The 17,438-nt window shown below is 41.0% G+C and overlaps 1 protein-coding gene across 2 annotated transcripts in view; it reads right to left on the reverse strand.

The window, feature by feature from the left end:
- Positions 1–17,438, reverse strand: part of LOC126412726 (myotubularin-related protein 6) — a 437,584-nt gene that overhangs the window by 16,355 nt on the left and 403,791 nt on the right. For both annotated transcript variants that reach the window (XM_050082454.1, XM_050082455.1), the window contains exons 11-12: positions 13,082–13,241; positions 11,807–11,949 (exon numbers count right to left, since the gene is read on the reverse strand). In XM_050082454.1, coding sequence (XP_049938411.1) covers positions 11,807–11,949; positions 13,082–13,241 — 303 coding nt within the window. The remainder of the gene's footprint in view (positions 1–11,806; positions 11,950–13,081; positions 13,242–17,438) is intronic.

The raw sequence follows: 17,438 nt of genomic DNA on the forward strand, positions 1-17,438 counted from the left end.
TCAGATATGGGAGAAGGGACATAGTGGGAACTGAGGATGATGAGAAAATGAAGACCATAAAGAATAATGAAATTACGTTATATATACCTCTCTGGGGGACACTGCTCTGTAGAGGCCTCGTCTGTGCTAGCAGAGAGGCTTGTGTGTCCACAAGAAGCTGAGTGCTATGTCAATGATAGCACAACTACTGGCAGGTTTCCCATGCCAGACAGGCCTCAGGAGTGATGTAATCCATTTAGAGAGGTCGGTAGATGTGTCATTAACAGAGCCTCAGGCATAACTGGTGATCTCCCTCCAAAATTAGCCTTGCACCGTGTGGGATTTCATGGTCTGAACCAAGTTTATGGCCCAGTCACATGGGCCCAAAATGGAGAACACCGAACAAGAAAAAACAAAAACCAAGGAACATGATGAGACCTCAAACATCCAAACATTGCGTTGGTGGGCAATACACCAGCCCACGAAGGGGAAATTGTCATGAAGAGATTACATCCTTATCTTGGACCTCAGATAAGAAAACAAGGCAACAAATGTCTTCCTAATCAAAAATGGAGGGTAGTAAAAGAAAGAGAGAGAGTGAGAGAGAGAGAGAGAGAGAGAGAGAGAGAGAGAGAGAGAGAGACTGAGACTTTCTCAGAGTGCAAGGAGTAAATAGACCACTTCCACTTCTAAGATAGGAAACAAGAGAATACTTCTCTGGATAATCACATTCAGTAAGAGCTGAGGCAAGAAATAGGGAAACAGACCTATAGTACTGTAGTCTCTGTTTTCAGGATGGCAGTTATCCAACAGGGATATCTACTGCTTAGCACGACATTGCAGCAAGTGAAGCTTACTGAGAGAGCTCTTTGAAAAGACTGTGTAGTATGCTAGTCCATTTCACAAATCCAGGTGAGTCTATCTTGAAAAGAGTGCTCTTATCTTTGTCTGTTAGACGACTAGAACAGTGGATGGCTTAATGAGAAAGTGCCCATGATATCTCCGTGGGAGGATGCAAAGCTGAGCTCTTCAAGGCCACGAAGGTGTCAGTTTGGGTACCAAAACTTCTTAAGGACACTCCTCAAGATATTCTGTTCGAGAAAATAAGGGCACAGAACCATAAGTTCTCAACAGAGGATTGGAGGGTAATCAACAAAAAGATTACAAAATGGCTCAAATGACACTGAGCACTATGGGACTTAACATCTGAGGTCATCAGTCCGCTAGAACTTAGAACTACTTAAACCTAACTAACCTAAGGACATCACACACATCCATGCCCGAGGCAGGATTCGAACCTGCGACCGTAGCGGTCTCGCGGTTCCAGACTAAAGTGCCTAGAACCGCTCGGCCACACCAGTCGGCAAAAAGGTTACATCAGACAGCCAAACCCTCATGGTAGGAATCACTCAGCATCAGCATCACTCGAAGGCAGTGTGGGAACAGGACCCAAGATTGTACTTAGGGTTCTCGCAGGTTGTTGTTGTTGTTGTTGTTGTCTTCAGTCCTAAGACTGGTTTGATGCAGCTCTCCATGCTACTCTATCCTGTGCAAGCTTCTTCATCTCCCAGTACCTACTGCAACCTACAACATTCTAAATCTGCTTAGTGTATTCATCTCTTGGCCTCCCTCTACAATATTTACCCTCCACGCTGCCCTCCAATACTAAATTGGTGATCCCTCGATGTCTCAGAACATGTCCTACCAACTGATTCCTTCTAGTCAAGTTGTGCCACAAGCTCCTCTTCTCCCCAATTCTATTCAATACTTCCTCATTAGTTATGTGATCTACCCATCTAATCTTCAGCATTCTTCTGTAGCACCACATTTCAAAATCTTCTATTCTCTTCTTGTCTAAACTACTTATCGTCCACGTTTCACTTCCATACATGGCTACACTCCGTACAAATACTTTCAGAAACAACTTCCTGACATTTAAATCTAACTCGATGTTAACAAATTTTTCTTCTTCAGAAAAGCTTTCCTTGCCATTGCCAGTCTACATTTTATATCCTCTCTACTTCGACCATCATCAATTATCTTGCTCCCCACTTAGCAAAACTCATTTACTACTTTAAGTGTCCCACTTCCTAATCTAATTCCCTCAGCATCACCCGACTTAATTCGACTACATTCCATTATCCTCGTTTTGCTTTTGTTGATGTTCATCTTGCACCCTCCTTTCAAGACACTGTCCATTCCGTTCAACCGCTCTTCCAATTACAATGTCATCGGCGAACCTCAAAGTTTTTATTTCTTCTCCATGGATTTTAATACCTACTCCGAACTTTTCTTTTGTTTCCTTCACTGCTTGCTCAATATACAGATTGAATAACATCGGCAATAGGCTACAACCCTGTCTCACTCCCTTCCCAACCACTGCTTCCCTTTCATGCCCCTCGATTCTTATAACTGCCATCTGGTTTCTGTACAAATTGTAAATAGCCTTTTGCTCCCTGTACTTTACCCCTGCCACCTTCAGAATTTTAAGGAGAGTATTCCAATCAACATTGTCAACAGCTTTCTCCAAGTCTACAAATGCTAGAAATATAGGTTTGCCTTTCCCTAATCTTTCTTCTAAGATAAGTTGTAGGGTCAGTATTGCCTCACGTGTTCCAGCATTTCTTCGGAATCCAAACTGATGTTCCCCGAGGTCGGCTTCTACCAGTTTTTCCATTTGTCTGTAAAGAATTCGCGTTGGTATTTTGCAGCTGTGACTTATTATACTGATAGTTTGGTAATTTTCACATCTGTCAACACCTGCTTTCTTTGGGATTGGAATTATTATATTCTTCTTGAAGTCTGAGGGTATTTCGCCTGTCTCATACATTTTGCTCACCAGATGGTAGAGTTTTGTCAGGACTGGCTCTCCCAAGGCTGTCAGTAGTTATAATGCAATGTTGTCTACTCCGGGGGCCTTGTTTCGACTCAGGTCTATCAGCGCTCTGTCAAACTCTTCACGTAGTATCATATCTCCCATTTCATCTTCATCTACATCCTCTTCCATTTCCATAATATTGGTCTCAAGTACATCGCCCTTGTATAGACCCTCTATATACTCCTTCCACCTTTCTGCTTTCCCTTCTTTGCTTAGAACTGGGTTTCCACCTGAGCTCTTGATATTCTTGCAAGTGGTTCTCCTCTCTCCAAAGGTCTCTTTAATTTTCCTGTAGGCATTATCTATCTTAACCCCAGTGAGATAAGCCTCTACATCCTTAAATTTGTCCTCTAGCCATCCCTGCTTAGCCATTTTGCACTTCCTGTCGATCTCATTTTTGAGACGTTTGTATTCTTTTTGCCTGCTTCATTTACTGCATTTTTATATTTTCTTCTTTCATCAATTAAATTCAATATTTCTTCTGTTACCCAAGGGTTTCTACTAGCACTCATCTTTTTACCTATTTGATCCTCTGCTGCCTTCACTATTTCATCCCTCAAAGCTACCCATTCTTCTTCTACTTTATTTCTTTCCCCCATTCCTATCAATTGTTCCCTTATGCTCTCCCTGAAACTCTGTACAACCTCTGGTTCTTTCAGTTTATCCAGGTCCCATCTCCTTAAATTCCCATGTTTTTGAAGTTTCTTCAGTTTTAATCTACAGTTCATAACCAATAGATTGTGGTCAGAGTCCACATCTGCCCCTGGAAATGTCTATCTCATACCTTTTAGTATCTACAGGGTTCTTCCATGTATACAACCTTCTTTCATGATTCTTGAACCAAGTGTTAGCTATGATTAAGTTATGCTCTGTGCAAAATTCTACCAAGTGTCTTCCTCTTTTATTTCTTAGCCCCAATCCATATTCACCAACTACGTTTCCTTCTCTTCCTTTTCCTACTGTCGAATTCCAGTCACCCATGACAAATTTTCGTCTCCCTTCACTACCTGAATAATTTCTTTTATCTCATCATACATTTCATCAATTTCTTCATTATCTGCACAGCTAGTTGGCATATAAACTTGTACTACTGTAGTAGGCATGGCCTTTGTGTCTATCTTGGCCAAAATAATGCATTCACTATGCTGTTTGTAGTAACTTACCGTACTCCTATTTTTTTATTCATTATTAAACCTACTCCTGCATTACCCCTATTTGATTTTGTATTTATAACCCTGTATTCACCTGACCAAAAGTCTTGTTCCTCCTGCCACCGAACTTCACTAATTCCCACTATATCTAACTTCAACCTATCCACTTCCCTTTTTAAATTTTCTAACCTACCTGTCCGATTAAGGGATCTGACATTCCACGCTCTGATCCGTAGAACGCCTGTTTTCTTTCTCATGATAACGACGTCCTCCTGAGTAGTCCCCACCCAGAGATCCGAATGGGGGACTATTTTACTTTCGGAATATTTTACCCAAGAAGACGCCTTCATCATTTAATCATACAGTAAAGCTACATGCCCTCGCGAAAAATTACGGCTGTAGTTTCCCCTTGCTTTCAGCCGTTCGCAGTACCACAACAGCAAGGCCATTTTGGTTAGTGTTACAAGGCCAGATGAGTCAGTCGTCCAGACTGTTGCCCCTGCAACTACTGAAAAGGCTGCTGCCGCTCTTCAGGAACCACATGTTTGTCTGGCCTCTCAACAGATACCCCTCTGTTGTGGTTGCACCTACGGTACAGCTATCTGTATCATTGAGGCACCCCACTAACAGCAAGGTCCATGGTTCATGGGGAGGGTGGTGGGGGTGGGGGGGTGAGGGTGGGGGGGGGGGGGGGTCTCGCAGGTTATCATTAGAATAATCAAAATCTCAGAAGCGACCATGGATGCTACCAGTGTTGCAGATAAACCTGCTTAACATCAAAGAGGCAACTTTTGTTCCAGGGACATAGTAACATCAGGATGGAACACCTGAGGAAGAATGCACAAGGGAAATTGCATTGGCCTCACATTACCTTCCTTATGAGAACAGTATTAGTTCTTTCCAGGAAGTGAGAAGATTGGTAGACAGCTGCTCATAGCAGAATGAACAACTGCTAGTTGGTTGTTATGCCTATACCCACAACCTGGTAGCTATTGCAAACAATGGCATGTGGCACTGACGTCATCCTTTTTTGATTATTTTTATATTAAATTTGAGGTTGAAAAGGGTGTTCAACAGACCATGGACTGCAGGAATCCAAGAAAAACAGACTGGGACTCATGTAGGAAAGACCACAAATCATGCTTATCTGAAGTGAGAACTTTGATAAGGAATCCAGTAGATTTTAAGTAAATGTCAGAGCAGTGACATCCGCCTTGCAAGGGGGAAAGGGCAACACGAAAAACATCCAAAGCCTCAAATGGTTCAAATTGCTTTGAGGACTTTGGGACTTAACATCTGAAGTCATCAGTGCGGTTCTAGGCACTTCAGTCTGGAACCGCGTGACCGCTATGGTTGCAGATTCGAATCCTGCCTCGGGCATGGATGTGTGTGATGTCCTTAGGTTAGTTAGGTTTAAGTAGTTCTGTGTTCTAGGGGACTGATGACCACAAATGTTAAGTCCCATAGTGCTCAGAGCCATTTGAACCAGCCTAACTAACCTAAGGACATCACAAACATCCATGCCCGAGGCAGGATTCGAACCTGCGACCGTAGCAGCAGCGCAGTTCTGGACTGAAGTGCTTAGAACTGCTCGGCCACAATGGCCGGCCATCCAGAGGCCCTTGCCAAATACAACCACCCAATTAAGCAAGCAAACTATCATCCTGGAAGGTATTCTGTGAAGAAGATCCAGACTTCACAAAATCCTGACCAGACTACCAACTAATAAAGGTGGTATCCTAAGGAAAGAGGATAGTGAGTATACAAGAATAGACAATGATACACTGTATGTACTCCTCTGGACTCACTTCCATGGTGCACTTGGAAGATAAAATAGACCAAGATTTAGCCCCTGAGAGAAACTGGTTTACAGGTTATCAAAGAGAGAACTTGGACTCTGCCAGAGGATGTGTTGATTACACAAAAATCCAATGGGTAGTGGCAATGTTTCAACCATTCAAGTCACCGTCCCAGATGAAATCTTTGTAGCTCTACTGGAGACAGTTTAATTAGACTACTATGGACGGTGCTTATGGTTAACCCATCAACAGGAATTATTCCTCATGCTTCAAGGACACTGAGGGGTGTTTTCATTCTGAAGCCAGGGAGAACTGATCATACTGAGGCTAAGGATATGAGACCCATCAATTTGTCCTCCTTTTGTTTAAAGACATTATAAAAACTGGTGAATGTCCACCTTAGGGAAAGAAGACTAACTGAGGTTCTTCTACATGTAAACCAACATGCATATCAACAAGGCAAATCATGTGAAACATATTTCACCAATTTGTAGGGGAGGTTGAAAAGCACTGCACTTTCAGGAAACTGCTCATTGCATCTAAGCTGCTCATTGCATCTTCTCAGACACTGAAAGGACATTTAGTAATACGGCCTTCGAGTCCATTGTTACAACTGCAGAAGAACATGACATTGAGATCACTATATGTAGGTGGATGAAGGCTGTGACAAGCTGAAGAGAGGTAGAAGCCACCATGACGAATGAAAAATTGTGAACACCGCCACGAGATGGTGTCTGCAAGGAGGAGTTTTGTCCCTGCTACTTTGGAACCTAGAGTTGAATGAACTTACCGAAGAACTAAATACTAGAGGCAACTTTTGTCAAGGATATGCAGACAACTTAGTCATAGTAGCACTTGGCAAATTTACTAGTGCTGTTAGATCAATGGCACATTGTTCACTGAACTTTGAGCAAAACTGGTGCTTATGATAATTTACAGAGCTACAGTATGGTGGAACAAAGTAGAACAGAAGATAGCTACTAAGCAGTGTGGTAATGTGTGGAGACAGCTCTGCTAAGCCATAACAGGTGGAATTAGCAAAATGCACATTTCTGGGATGAAGCCCATGCTGGACGCACCACCATTACACCTTAGAGTTACAATCTAGTCAACGCATACTGAGGTGAGGGCATACAGGCTAAAAACTGGAAATAGTGGGATAACTCTAAGATATTCACAATTCCACAGCAATATAAAGGATGTAAAAACAGGAATAGTCAGGGGAATGTCAACTGATTGACAATACCTTCCAGCTGCTCCACTAAACCTTTCAATGTTAACAGCTGGAAGTAGGAAGCAGTGCAAGAACAAACCACACCACACAGGAAACATAGTGTGTTTTAATGACAAGTTAAAAACAGATGAAGGTGCTGGGGCTGGGGTTTATGGTGCGCAGCCTAGACTTGAGATACAAATCTCTCTAGGCATGTTGGCCATGGTATTCCAGGCAGAAATATCCACTATTATGCTGTGCGCAGAGGAGAATATGCTTAAGCATTGCAAGGATCAGAACATCTCCATAACTTCAGACAGGCAAACAGCTCTGATCTTGCTGCAAGATCTGACAAGAGATCTCGATGATTATTGCAGAATGCTACAAGGCCCTTGTGAGGCTGGGGGAAAGCAGAGTGTAAACTGGAGCCTACCCTACTGTTCACTAAGGTGGTGGTTACATCAAAACCACACTGCTGGCTCAGAAGGCAGTTGGACTACAATCCAATAACAAAAACATGGCACACTAAGGATGCCAAAGTCATGTTCCAAGAGAACTTATGTACTCTGGACTCTTAACAGGAGATGGATTAAACTCATAGTAGGACTAATGACAGGCCATAGGAAATTTTAACACCTACACACTCCTATACATGACAAGTATAGGGAAGAAGCTCCGAAATGTGGTCTGTGTGGTGAAGGTGATGAAACTGCATTACACTTAATCTTCCAATGAGAAGCGTTGCAGATCAAAAGACACACAATATTCAGTCCTCCAAGTCCTGAAGAAATTGGGCCCAGTAAAGGGCCTCCTACTACTCTAAGGGTATTGGTTGACTTTAATAGAAGCACAGGAAGTGAAAATACACAATAAATTGTGCTTTCATGTGGGCAATGGTGGACTGGGACCACTGCTGTCTTTCGCCATGTTCAAAACAAATCAAGGTATAGAAATAAAGGACAGATAAAAAGAAAATACCAAGGAAAAAGGAGCAAAGAAAGTTGCATGTGTAGACAGGGATGAGGTTGATGGCGAATAAATAACAAAAGCACCGTACAGGAAAGGGGACAGGGGGTAGGGCTAACAAGAGGTTCAGAACAGGAGAATGTGAAGGGGTTCTCTAAAGTACAGGGAAACTAGTGCCATGTGGGAAGACCCAAATGATTGCTATGGCACAAAAGTTACTCAGGTCTCACAAGCCAAGCCATACAGCTAGTTCAGCACTGGCTGCCCCAAGACTGACCCTACTTCTGGATACATTCATCCATTTTTCCAGTTTGTTGGTGGTAATATTTACATAAGAAGCCATGCAGTGAATCTGTAAACTCATCAACAACATGAGATGTTCCACATCTTGACTTGCCCAGGATTTACCAACAGTGGAGCTAGAGTAAGTGGTTGTGGATGGGTGCATGGATTATGTTTTGCAGTGGGAACTTAACAAGGACACTGTGGAAGTAAGGAGGGGGGAGAGAGGTTGGTGAAGTGAATATGCCACAAAGGAGTTATCTCACTTCAGGGCCTTCTATATCTTGCCAACTATACCTGTAAAGTACCTGATACTGAAACATAACAACAGGTGAACAAGTATGGCTAAAAGAAATTCCATATAGACTATTGTCTTCTGTGGCATCTGAGAATTTCCATGGGTCTGGATGCCACACACTGATAGCTGACAAGTTATAACACAGTCAATATTCATGATGAAAAATAAACTAACTTTTGTGTCAAGGTAATAAGTATAATTAATGTGTGTGTGTTAGATTCATAGTCACAAACAGAAGAAATTTTATTTTTGTCAATCAAGCAAGCAGTTTGTACCACTTCAGGGCTCATCTAATGTTACAGTTCTCCCACTTGCTGGATGGCTATGTCAGTTAACAGGTTGGATGAAGGCAAAAGGATACTACCTTCAACAGCACCATGCCTAGTGAAGTAATGCTGTGTTCAAAACAACCTTCAGACTGAAAACACCTTTGTTGTTTAACATTTTGGCACAACCTATGAACAAATGAAGTGTAATTCACATTTATTTACTCAGACATTCAAGGTTCAAGGGAAAGAGACGGAGTGAGATAGTTCAACCACCTTGAGGATGGTACTGGAAAACTGTTCAGTAGAAAGTGTACTAAAAATAAATCTAAGTTCTTTATTATTTTAACAATGTAGCAAAACACAGATTGCTACTTACCGTAAGTAAGACTAATCAAATTGCAGGCCATCACAATTTAAAGACACTCACATAATGTGAGCATATTTAATAGTGCCTATTGCAACCTTCTTTACAGTCAGTAGCACTCTGTCTTTTCCTGCATTGTTGATATTCCTATTTGGAGTTTCCATTGTTTGATTCTATATTACTTTCTTTTTCTTTGATCTGTAAGTATTTACTGATGCACGATAAATTGAAGAACTGTACAAACTAGGTGTACCATTATACAGGTATGAATTTAAGTGTAACATATGGTTCTTTATGTAAATGTTTGACTGATTCTACATCTTAGCAATACATTTGTTTCATGGATCCTTGGAACACTTAAGTAGAATAAAATACAAACATGGTCACTACTACACATAATAACTGTTTTCTTCAACTTTATCATCATCATCATCATCATCCAGGGTGTATACGTGGACAAGGAAAAAAAATTCCCGGATTTCCCGGTTAAAAATACACTTTCTCCTGGATGAAAATACACTTTTCCGTGTTAAGGGATTAGTATACTCTTCCTCGGCACTGTAAAACTCATCAGTCCCATGGTTTTATATGCAGGAGTAGAATTTCCCGGCACTTTAGAAAACGAAACTTAGAAGGGGGAAAACACGTTTTGAAAGGCCTTTGATGTGCAGCAACATGTACGCTGCATATTTTCGTATTACGAAGGTATAAATTTGAATTCCACCAAACACCGCATGTTACTTTCCGAAACATTGAAATCAAGATTGCGATGCGCTTTTTGTAAGACAGTCATAGCTCCTGTCACGTGATCTCGTCCGCTGATGGCAGCATAGGACACATGATGTAGTGAGCCAATAGCAAGATCACTCTTAAGTAGTGCGAACACACAAATAAGAAAAGTTAATGGTTTAAATTAATATACACAGCATTCTCATATAATATTGGTCTCGAAAATTAATAAGCTGGAAGAGAAGCTAAGCTTCCACATATAATGTTGATCTTTTTTGCGCGTGTTACACTTTGTAAGACACATCACACAAATGTGTCAGTAAAACGATGTAAATGTCTGATCTTTTGGGCTCGAAATTCTTCTAAATGAGAGTTAAACGCTTTGTGATTTAAGAAATTCATTGTACATTCTCGCACATAGTTCATCTTGCATAAAAGGAAATCTACTTTGAATGTAACGCTTTTCAAACCACCATTTGCAATAATTTTCTGTGACCTGTTAGAAATAGGTTCGTTTCAGCAGTTGCAAGAGAGCGCCAAATAACAGGCGTCACCGCGCTTGCGCAGCTACGATGACGCAGGAAGCCCGTATGTTCGTACGTGTAAAACATTAAAAGATCTTACGTATGGCATAAAAGAAACGAGACATCAGATGATACTTCAAGAGCGTCGGAATTTCGTGAACCATACTGAAACGCATAATTCGGCTTAAAATGCACAGTCGTATGCACATTTTCTTGGAGCACCAGTACTGTATTATCTCATGTTTGGTTCTTTATTATGGCATAATGCCATACGTGCACTTGAAATGCAGCGGACAGTTGAAACTAGGCAATAGTGTGAAATTAAACACTTTGTTTCAAATAAATTGACTGCCTCAGCAGAAAAGATTAACTTCAAGCCAAATCTCTTTACCAAACCGGCAAAAATAACTTCATCGTTCTGTCAGAAAGGTCGAAATAAAATCTGAAACTAATAACATATTTTAGCCTTCCGTAATTATGCGAGTGTATTTTAATTCATTTGATAGCTCCCGGCCACAAAAATCCGTTTTCTTATCATTTAACGTGAGAGCAATAAATGAAAAGGAAACAACAAAATCCCTGAACGTAAACACAGGTCACGCGGACGCTCCCCCACATCCCCACAACAACTCAGACTGCTCTGTCCATCAGCCCCAGATTTACTATATTTCCGAAACGAGCAATATTAAGTAGTGGCGTCCAGCCACATCTCTGTAACCAGAAGCGGGAGAAGGTACTACTCATACGGGACTCAACTGCGCATGCTCAAGAACCCGCCCGCAACAGCTCAAACAAATCTAATTTAAACAGTTGTCACGTCACGCTAGTCAGAGGCAGTTTGTTGTTATAAAGCATTGCATAGTCTTCCTAAAGCCTTTTACACACTTTGCTGTTGGCAGACGCTTGTATGAGCACTGTTTTGTTGTTGTATCAGTGTATTTCCTTTATTATTCTGCAGTAATATCCTTTGTTAGAGTATTGGTCCTTACCAGTCAAAATCACAAAAATTTAACTGAAAACTAAAAAAATGAAAAATTCCCGGAATTACTAAACAATTCCCGGGTTTTTCCCGGTTTTCTCCCGGATGAAAAAATTCCCGGGTTTTTCCCGGATCTCCCGGTTGTCCCGGGTCATATACACCCTGTCATCATTTCCATTTTTTAATTATTACTATTACAACTATAGTCATTCATTTCATAACATAAGAAGTTGTACGCCACATAAATCCAACAAATGTTACAAATATTTCAGTAGCTAAGACAATATACTTGCACATCCTGAAAAGTATCAATGAACTACAGAATCCACACTATGAAGTACAGTTCAAGTATAATGTAAAGTCTGAGATACTAACCTTTCTGCTAAAATGATCAAATGGAGTTGAACACACACATTCCCTTATATTCCGCAGGGTCCTCCAGTCCAGAGCAACTGAATTTAATTCTTCTGCTAACTGATCAACTGTGAGAACTTCTTTACTTTTAGCAGTATTGGGAACTAGGCATAGAGAGAGAGAGAAAACACAACCATAGCTAAAATATACCATCCAATACAAAATTTACCTTAAAATGCTACTGGTTATCTGCAAACTGTATTGTTTCATTAATTTACATTAACTCAAACTCGTCTTATGCAGGACATCTATGACGCGGATGCTCCTAACATCAAATAAATTGATAAGGCTATAACAGAATGAAGGAAGGAGGGAGAGAGAGAATGAATATTAGGATTTAACATCCCATCAGTATGTTGTGATAAGAAAAAGAACACAGAGTCAGACTGGAGACACAAGGAAAGAAGTGAGCCATTTCCTTTTCAAAGGAACCATCCTGGAATTGCCATAAGTGATGCAGAAAAAAGGTATCTGGAGAAACAGACAGGGAATTGGATCCTGAATCCAAGTCCACAGTCGTCCACTGCATCACGTTGTTCTGTAGTACAATGAGGTGTTCAGCAAATGGTGTTAGGCAAAGGGCAGAGCATATTGTTGATTGCTTAATACTTCTAACTCTACTGAGAAAAGAAATAATTGGATGATGTACTCTTTTAAACACAATTCAACAGCTCCTAAAACAAAGAGAAGACAGTGATGAAGAGATTATCAATGCATTTCACTGCCAACAAGGAATTTTTTTTAAGCCAGTAAAATGTGACTGAAGTCACATGACACACCTATTTCAGCTCTTTGTCTTTGAAAATTTAGTATAATGTTGGTGACACTGTGCTGGTCAATTACAGTATATGATTAGCACATTTCCCTGATTACCCGTTAGAAAAGTGAACACTGACATTCACTATATCACTGTATCAATCTAAAGAACAATTCTAAGCTTTTTTAGTAATCAGCAAAAGTACTACAGACATACTTGTGGGAAATAAGGAATCACTGTATTGATTACTACCAAGGTATCCAACGGCATGCACTTTATAAATATCAAGAAGAAAAGGTAAATCAATTCACAGCTGACAGTACTTCAGCTACATAGCCAATGCTCCTAATCATACAATAACTCCTTCGGGATGTATTGCATGCACAAAGCAAATATTGTATCTTTTTTTTTTTTTTTTTTTTTTTTTTTACACACATTGTGAAATACATATGCCATACATATCCTGGTAACATACAAACCATTGTTAATAGCAAGTTTCTCTGTACTCTCCTTAGTAGGTTCCAATCCTCCACAATTTTCATAGAGGTATTTGTTGTCAAGAACATCACTCCCATCAGGTACAGTTCTCACATTTCTTACTTTCATTTCTGACAACTGGTCTTTCAACGAGTTGATCCTCTGAAAAACATGAACACACTGAAATGAAGTGTGTGTGAGTATAGCCATGAAAGGGTAGGGTGGGGAGGGGAGGGGCAAGATGTAAAGATAAAATTTCATTTCAATGACAGTCAGCTGTAAGTAAGCGAGATGTACTGTGAGCAGAGGTGTGATAGAGGGGATGGGGTGAGAGGGGAGGGTGGAACTGTAAAATTTGTCCCGGGAAAGGACTGTATTGCTCCACCGCAATATGAGATGTGTTCTCCAGTATTTATATATGATGAAGATACAGTAAACCACTAGGAAAAAAGCACCATTCTCTGATTTGTTACTCATGTAACTGAAAGTTACACAGTTACTGTTTAGTGAGCAGTCCATTGATTTATTTATATGCATGTCAACTGAATTACACACCTAGTGGTGCCAGTAGCCTATATCACCTTACACTCAACTGCATTCCATTGCTACACTGACGTTAATTATTAACATAGACACAGGACTACTACAATTAGTGGCTCTGCTTTAATAGCTAGTGTTCAAAATAACATGCTTGGTTAAATGTGCATGATGACATTAATATGAACAACAAGCAAAATGTTGCGATTGTAATCCACATTTTAAAGTTGTATTTCAGGGTTATTTCTAAGCTGAGGGCTTTTAACAAAAACTTGATCTGAAACTAATTTTATCTACACAATTCCAACCAACTACTGTGTTTGTCACAGTGTAACAAAATCAGAAATTTAAATAACCAGCTGTGGTCAATAATCTGTGTTGTTCTACATCTACATCTATACTCCGCGAGCCACCTTACGGTGTGTGGCGGAGGGTACTTATTGTACCACTATCTGATCCCCCCTTCCCTGTTCCATTCACGAATTGTGCGTGGGAAGAACGACTGCTTGTAAGTCTCAGTATTTGCTCTAATTTCTCGGATCTTTTCGTTGTGATCATTACGCGAGATATATGTGGGCTGTAGTAATATGTTGCCCATCTCTTCCCGGAATGTGCTCTCTCGTAATTTCGATAATAAACCTCTCCGTATTGCGTAACGCCTTTCTTGAAGTGTCCGCCACTGGAGCTTGTTCAGCATCTCCGTAACGCTCTCGCGCTGACTAAATGTCCCCATGACGAATCGCGCTGCTTTTCGCTGGATCATGTCTATCTCTTCTATTAATCCAACCTGGTAAGGGTCCCATACTGATGAGCAATACTCAAGAATCGGACGAACAAGCGTTTTGTAAGCTACTTCTTTCGTCGATGAGTCACATTTTCTTAGAATTCTTCCTATGAATCTCAACCTGGCGCCTGCTTTTCCCACTATTTGTTTTATGTGATCATTCCACTTCAGATCGCTCCGGATAGTAACTCCTAAGTATTTTACGGTCGTTACCGCTTCCAATGATTTACCACCTATGGCATAATCGTACTGGAATGGATTTCTGCCCCTATGTATGCGCATTATATTACATTTATCTACGTTTAGGGAAAGCTGCCAGCTGTCGCACCATGCATTAATCCTCTGCAGGTCCTCCTGGAGTATGTACGAGTCTTCTGATGTTGCTACTTTCTTGTAGACAACCGTGTCATCTGCAAATAGCCTCACGGAGCTACCGATGTTGTCAACTAAGTCATTTATGTATATTGTAAACAATAAAGGTCCTATCACGCTTCCCTGCGGTACTCCCGAAATTACCTCTACATCTGCAGATTTTGAACCGTTAAGAATGACATGTTGTGTTCTTTCTTCTAGGAAATCCTGAATCCAGTCACAAACCTGGTCCGATATTCCGTAAGCTTGTATTTTTTTCACTAAACGTAAGTGCGGAACCGTATCAAATGCCTTCCTGAAGTCCAGGAATACGGCATCAATCTGCTCGCCAGTGTCTACGGCACTGTGAATTTCTTGGGCAAATAGGGCGAGCTGAGTTTCACATGATCTCTGTTTGCGGAATCCATGTTGGTTATGATGAAGGAGATTTGTATTATCTAAGAACGTCATAATACGAGAACACAAAACATGTTCCATTATTCTACAACAGATTGACGTAAGCGAAATAGGCCTATAATTATTCGCATCTGATTTATGACCCTTCTTGAAAATGGGAACGACCTGCGCTTTCTTCCAGTCGCTAGGTACTTTACGTTCTTCCAGCGATCTACAATAAATTGCTGATAGAAAGGGGGCAAGTTCTTTAGCATAATCACTGTAGAATCTTAAGGGTATCTCGTCTGGTCCGGATGCTTTTCCGCTACTAAGTGATAGCAGTTGTTTTTCAATTCCGATATCGTTTATTTCAATATTTTCCATTTTGGCGTCCGTGCGACGGCTGAAGTCAGGGACCGTGTTACGATTTTCCGCAGTGAAACAGTTTCGGAACACTGAATTCAGTATTTCTGCCTTTCTTCGGTCGTCCTCTGTTTCGGTGCCATCGTGGTCAACGAGTGACTGAATAGGGGATTTAGATCCGCTTACCGATTTTACATATGACCAAAACTTTTTAGGGTTCTTGTTTAGATTGTTTGCCAATGTTTTATGTTCGAATTCGTTGAATGCTTCTCTCATTGCTCTCTTTACGCTCTTTTTCGCTTCGTTCAGCTTTTCCTTATCAGCTATGATTCGACTACTCTTAAACCTATGATGAAGCTTTCTTTGTTTCCGTAGTACCTTTCGTACATGATTGTTATACCACGGTGGATCTTTCCCCTCGCTTTGGACCTTAGTCGGTACGAACTTATCTAAGGCGTACTGGACGATGTTTCTGAATTTTTTCCATTTTTGTTCCACATCCTCTTCCTCAGAAATGAACGTTTGATGGTGGACACTCAGATATTCTGCGATTTGTGCCCTATCACTCTTGTTAAGCAAATATATTTTCCTTCCTTTCTTGGCATTTCTTATTACACTTGTAGTCATTGATGCAACCACTGACTTATGATCACTGATACCCTCTTCTACATTCACGGAGTCGAAAAGTTCCGGTCTATTTGTTGCTATGAGGTCTAAAACGTTAGCTTCACGAGTTGGTTCTCTAACTATCTGCTCGAAGTAATTCTCGGACAAGGCAGTCAGGATAATGTCACAAGAGTCTCTGTCCCTGGCTCCAGTTCTGATTGTGTGACTATCCCATTCTATACCTGGTAGATTGAAGTCTCCCCCTATTACAATAGTATGATCACGAAACTTCTTCACGATGTTCTGCAGGTTCTCTCTGAGGCGCTCAACTACTACGGTTGCTGATGCAGGTGGTCTATAGAAGCATCCGACTATCATATCTGACCCACCTTTGATACTTAACTTAACCCAGATTATTTCACATTCGCATTCGCTAATAACTTCACTGGATATTATTGAATTCTTTACTGCTATAAATACTCCTCCACCATTGGCGTTTATCCTATCCTTGCGGTATATATTCCATTCTGTGTCTAGGATTTCGTTACTGTTCACTTCCGGTTTTAACCAACTTTCCGTTCCTAATACTATATGCGCACTATTTCCTTCAATAAGAGATACTAATTCAGGAACCTTGCCCTGGATACTCCTGCAGTTTACCAATATTACGTTAACTTTTCCTGTTTTTGGTCTCTGAGGATGGACGTTCTTTATCAACGATGATAATGTCCTCTCTGGTAAGCCGTCAGGTATTTTATCGTTTCGCCCAAGGGGGGGTCCCTCTAACCTGTTGTTGTTGTTGTTGTTGTCGTTCATCGTCTTCAGTTGAAAGACTGGTTTGACCCACTAACCACATTTCTCTGACCTGGGGCAAGTATCTTTACCTCACAATAACTAATGCACCCTACAACAACATCATAAATAGATAATCCAGGATGTAATGTAACAACATTATGAGAAGGAAAATTGCTACTCACCATATAGCGAAGATGCTGAGTCGCAGATAGGCACAACAAAAAGACTCTCACAATTACAGCTTTCGGCCATTAAGGCCTTCATCAACAATACACACACACACACACACACACACACACACACACACACACACACACACACACACACAAATGCAACTCACACACATGACTGCAGTCTCAGGAAACTGAAAGCACACTGCGAGCAGCAGCATCAGTGCATGATGGGAGCGGCAACTGGCTGGGGGTAAGAAGGAGGCTGGGGCGGGGAGGGGGAGGCATAGTATGGTCGGGGTGATGGACAGTGAAGTGCTGCAGGTTAGACGGAGGGCGGGGGATAGGTGGGAGTTG

Source organism: Schistocerca serialis, chromosome 7, assembly GCF_023864345.2.
Source record: "Schistocerca serialis cubense isolate TAMUIC-IGC-003099 chromosome 7, iqSchSeri2.2, whole genome shotgun sequence".
Lineage (NCBI taxonomy): Eukaryota > Metazoa > Arthropoda > Insecta > Orthoptera > Acrididae > Schistocerca > Schistocerca serialis.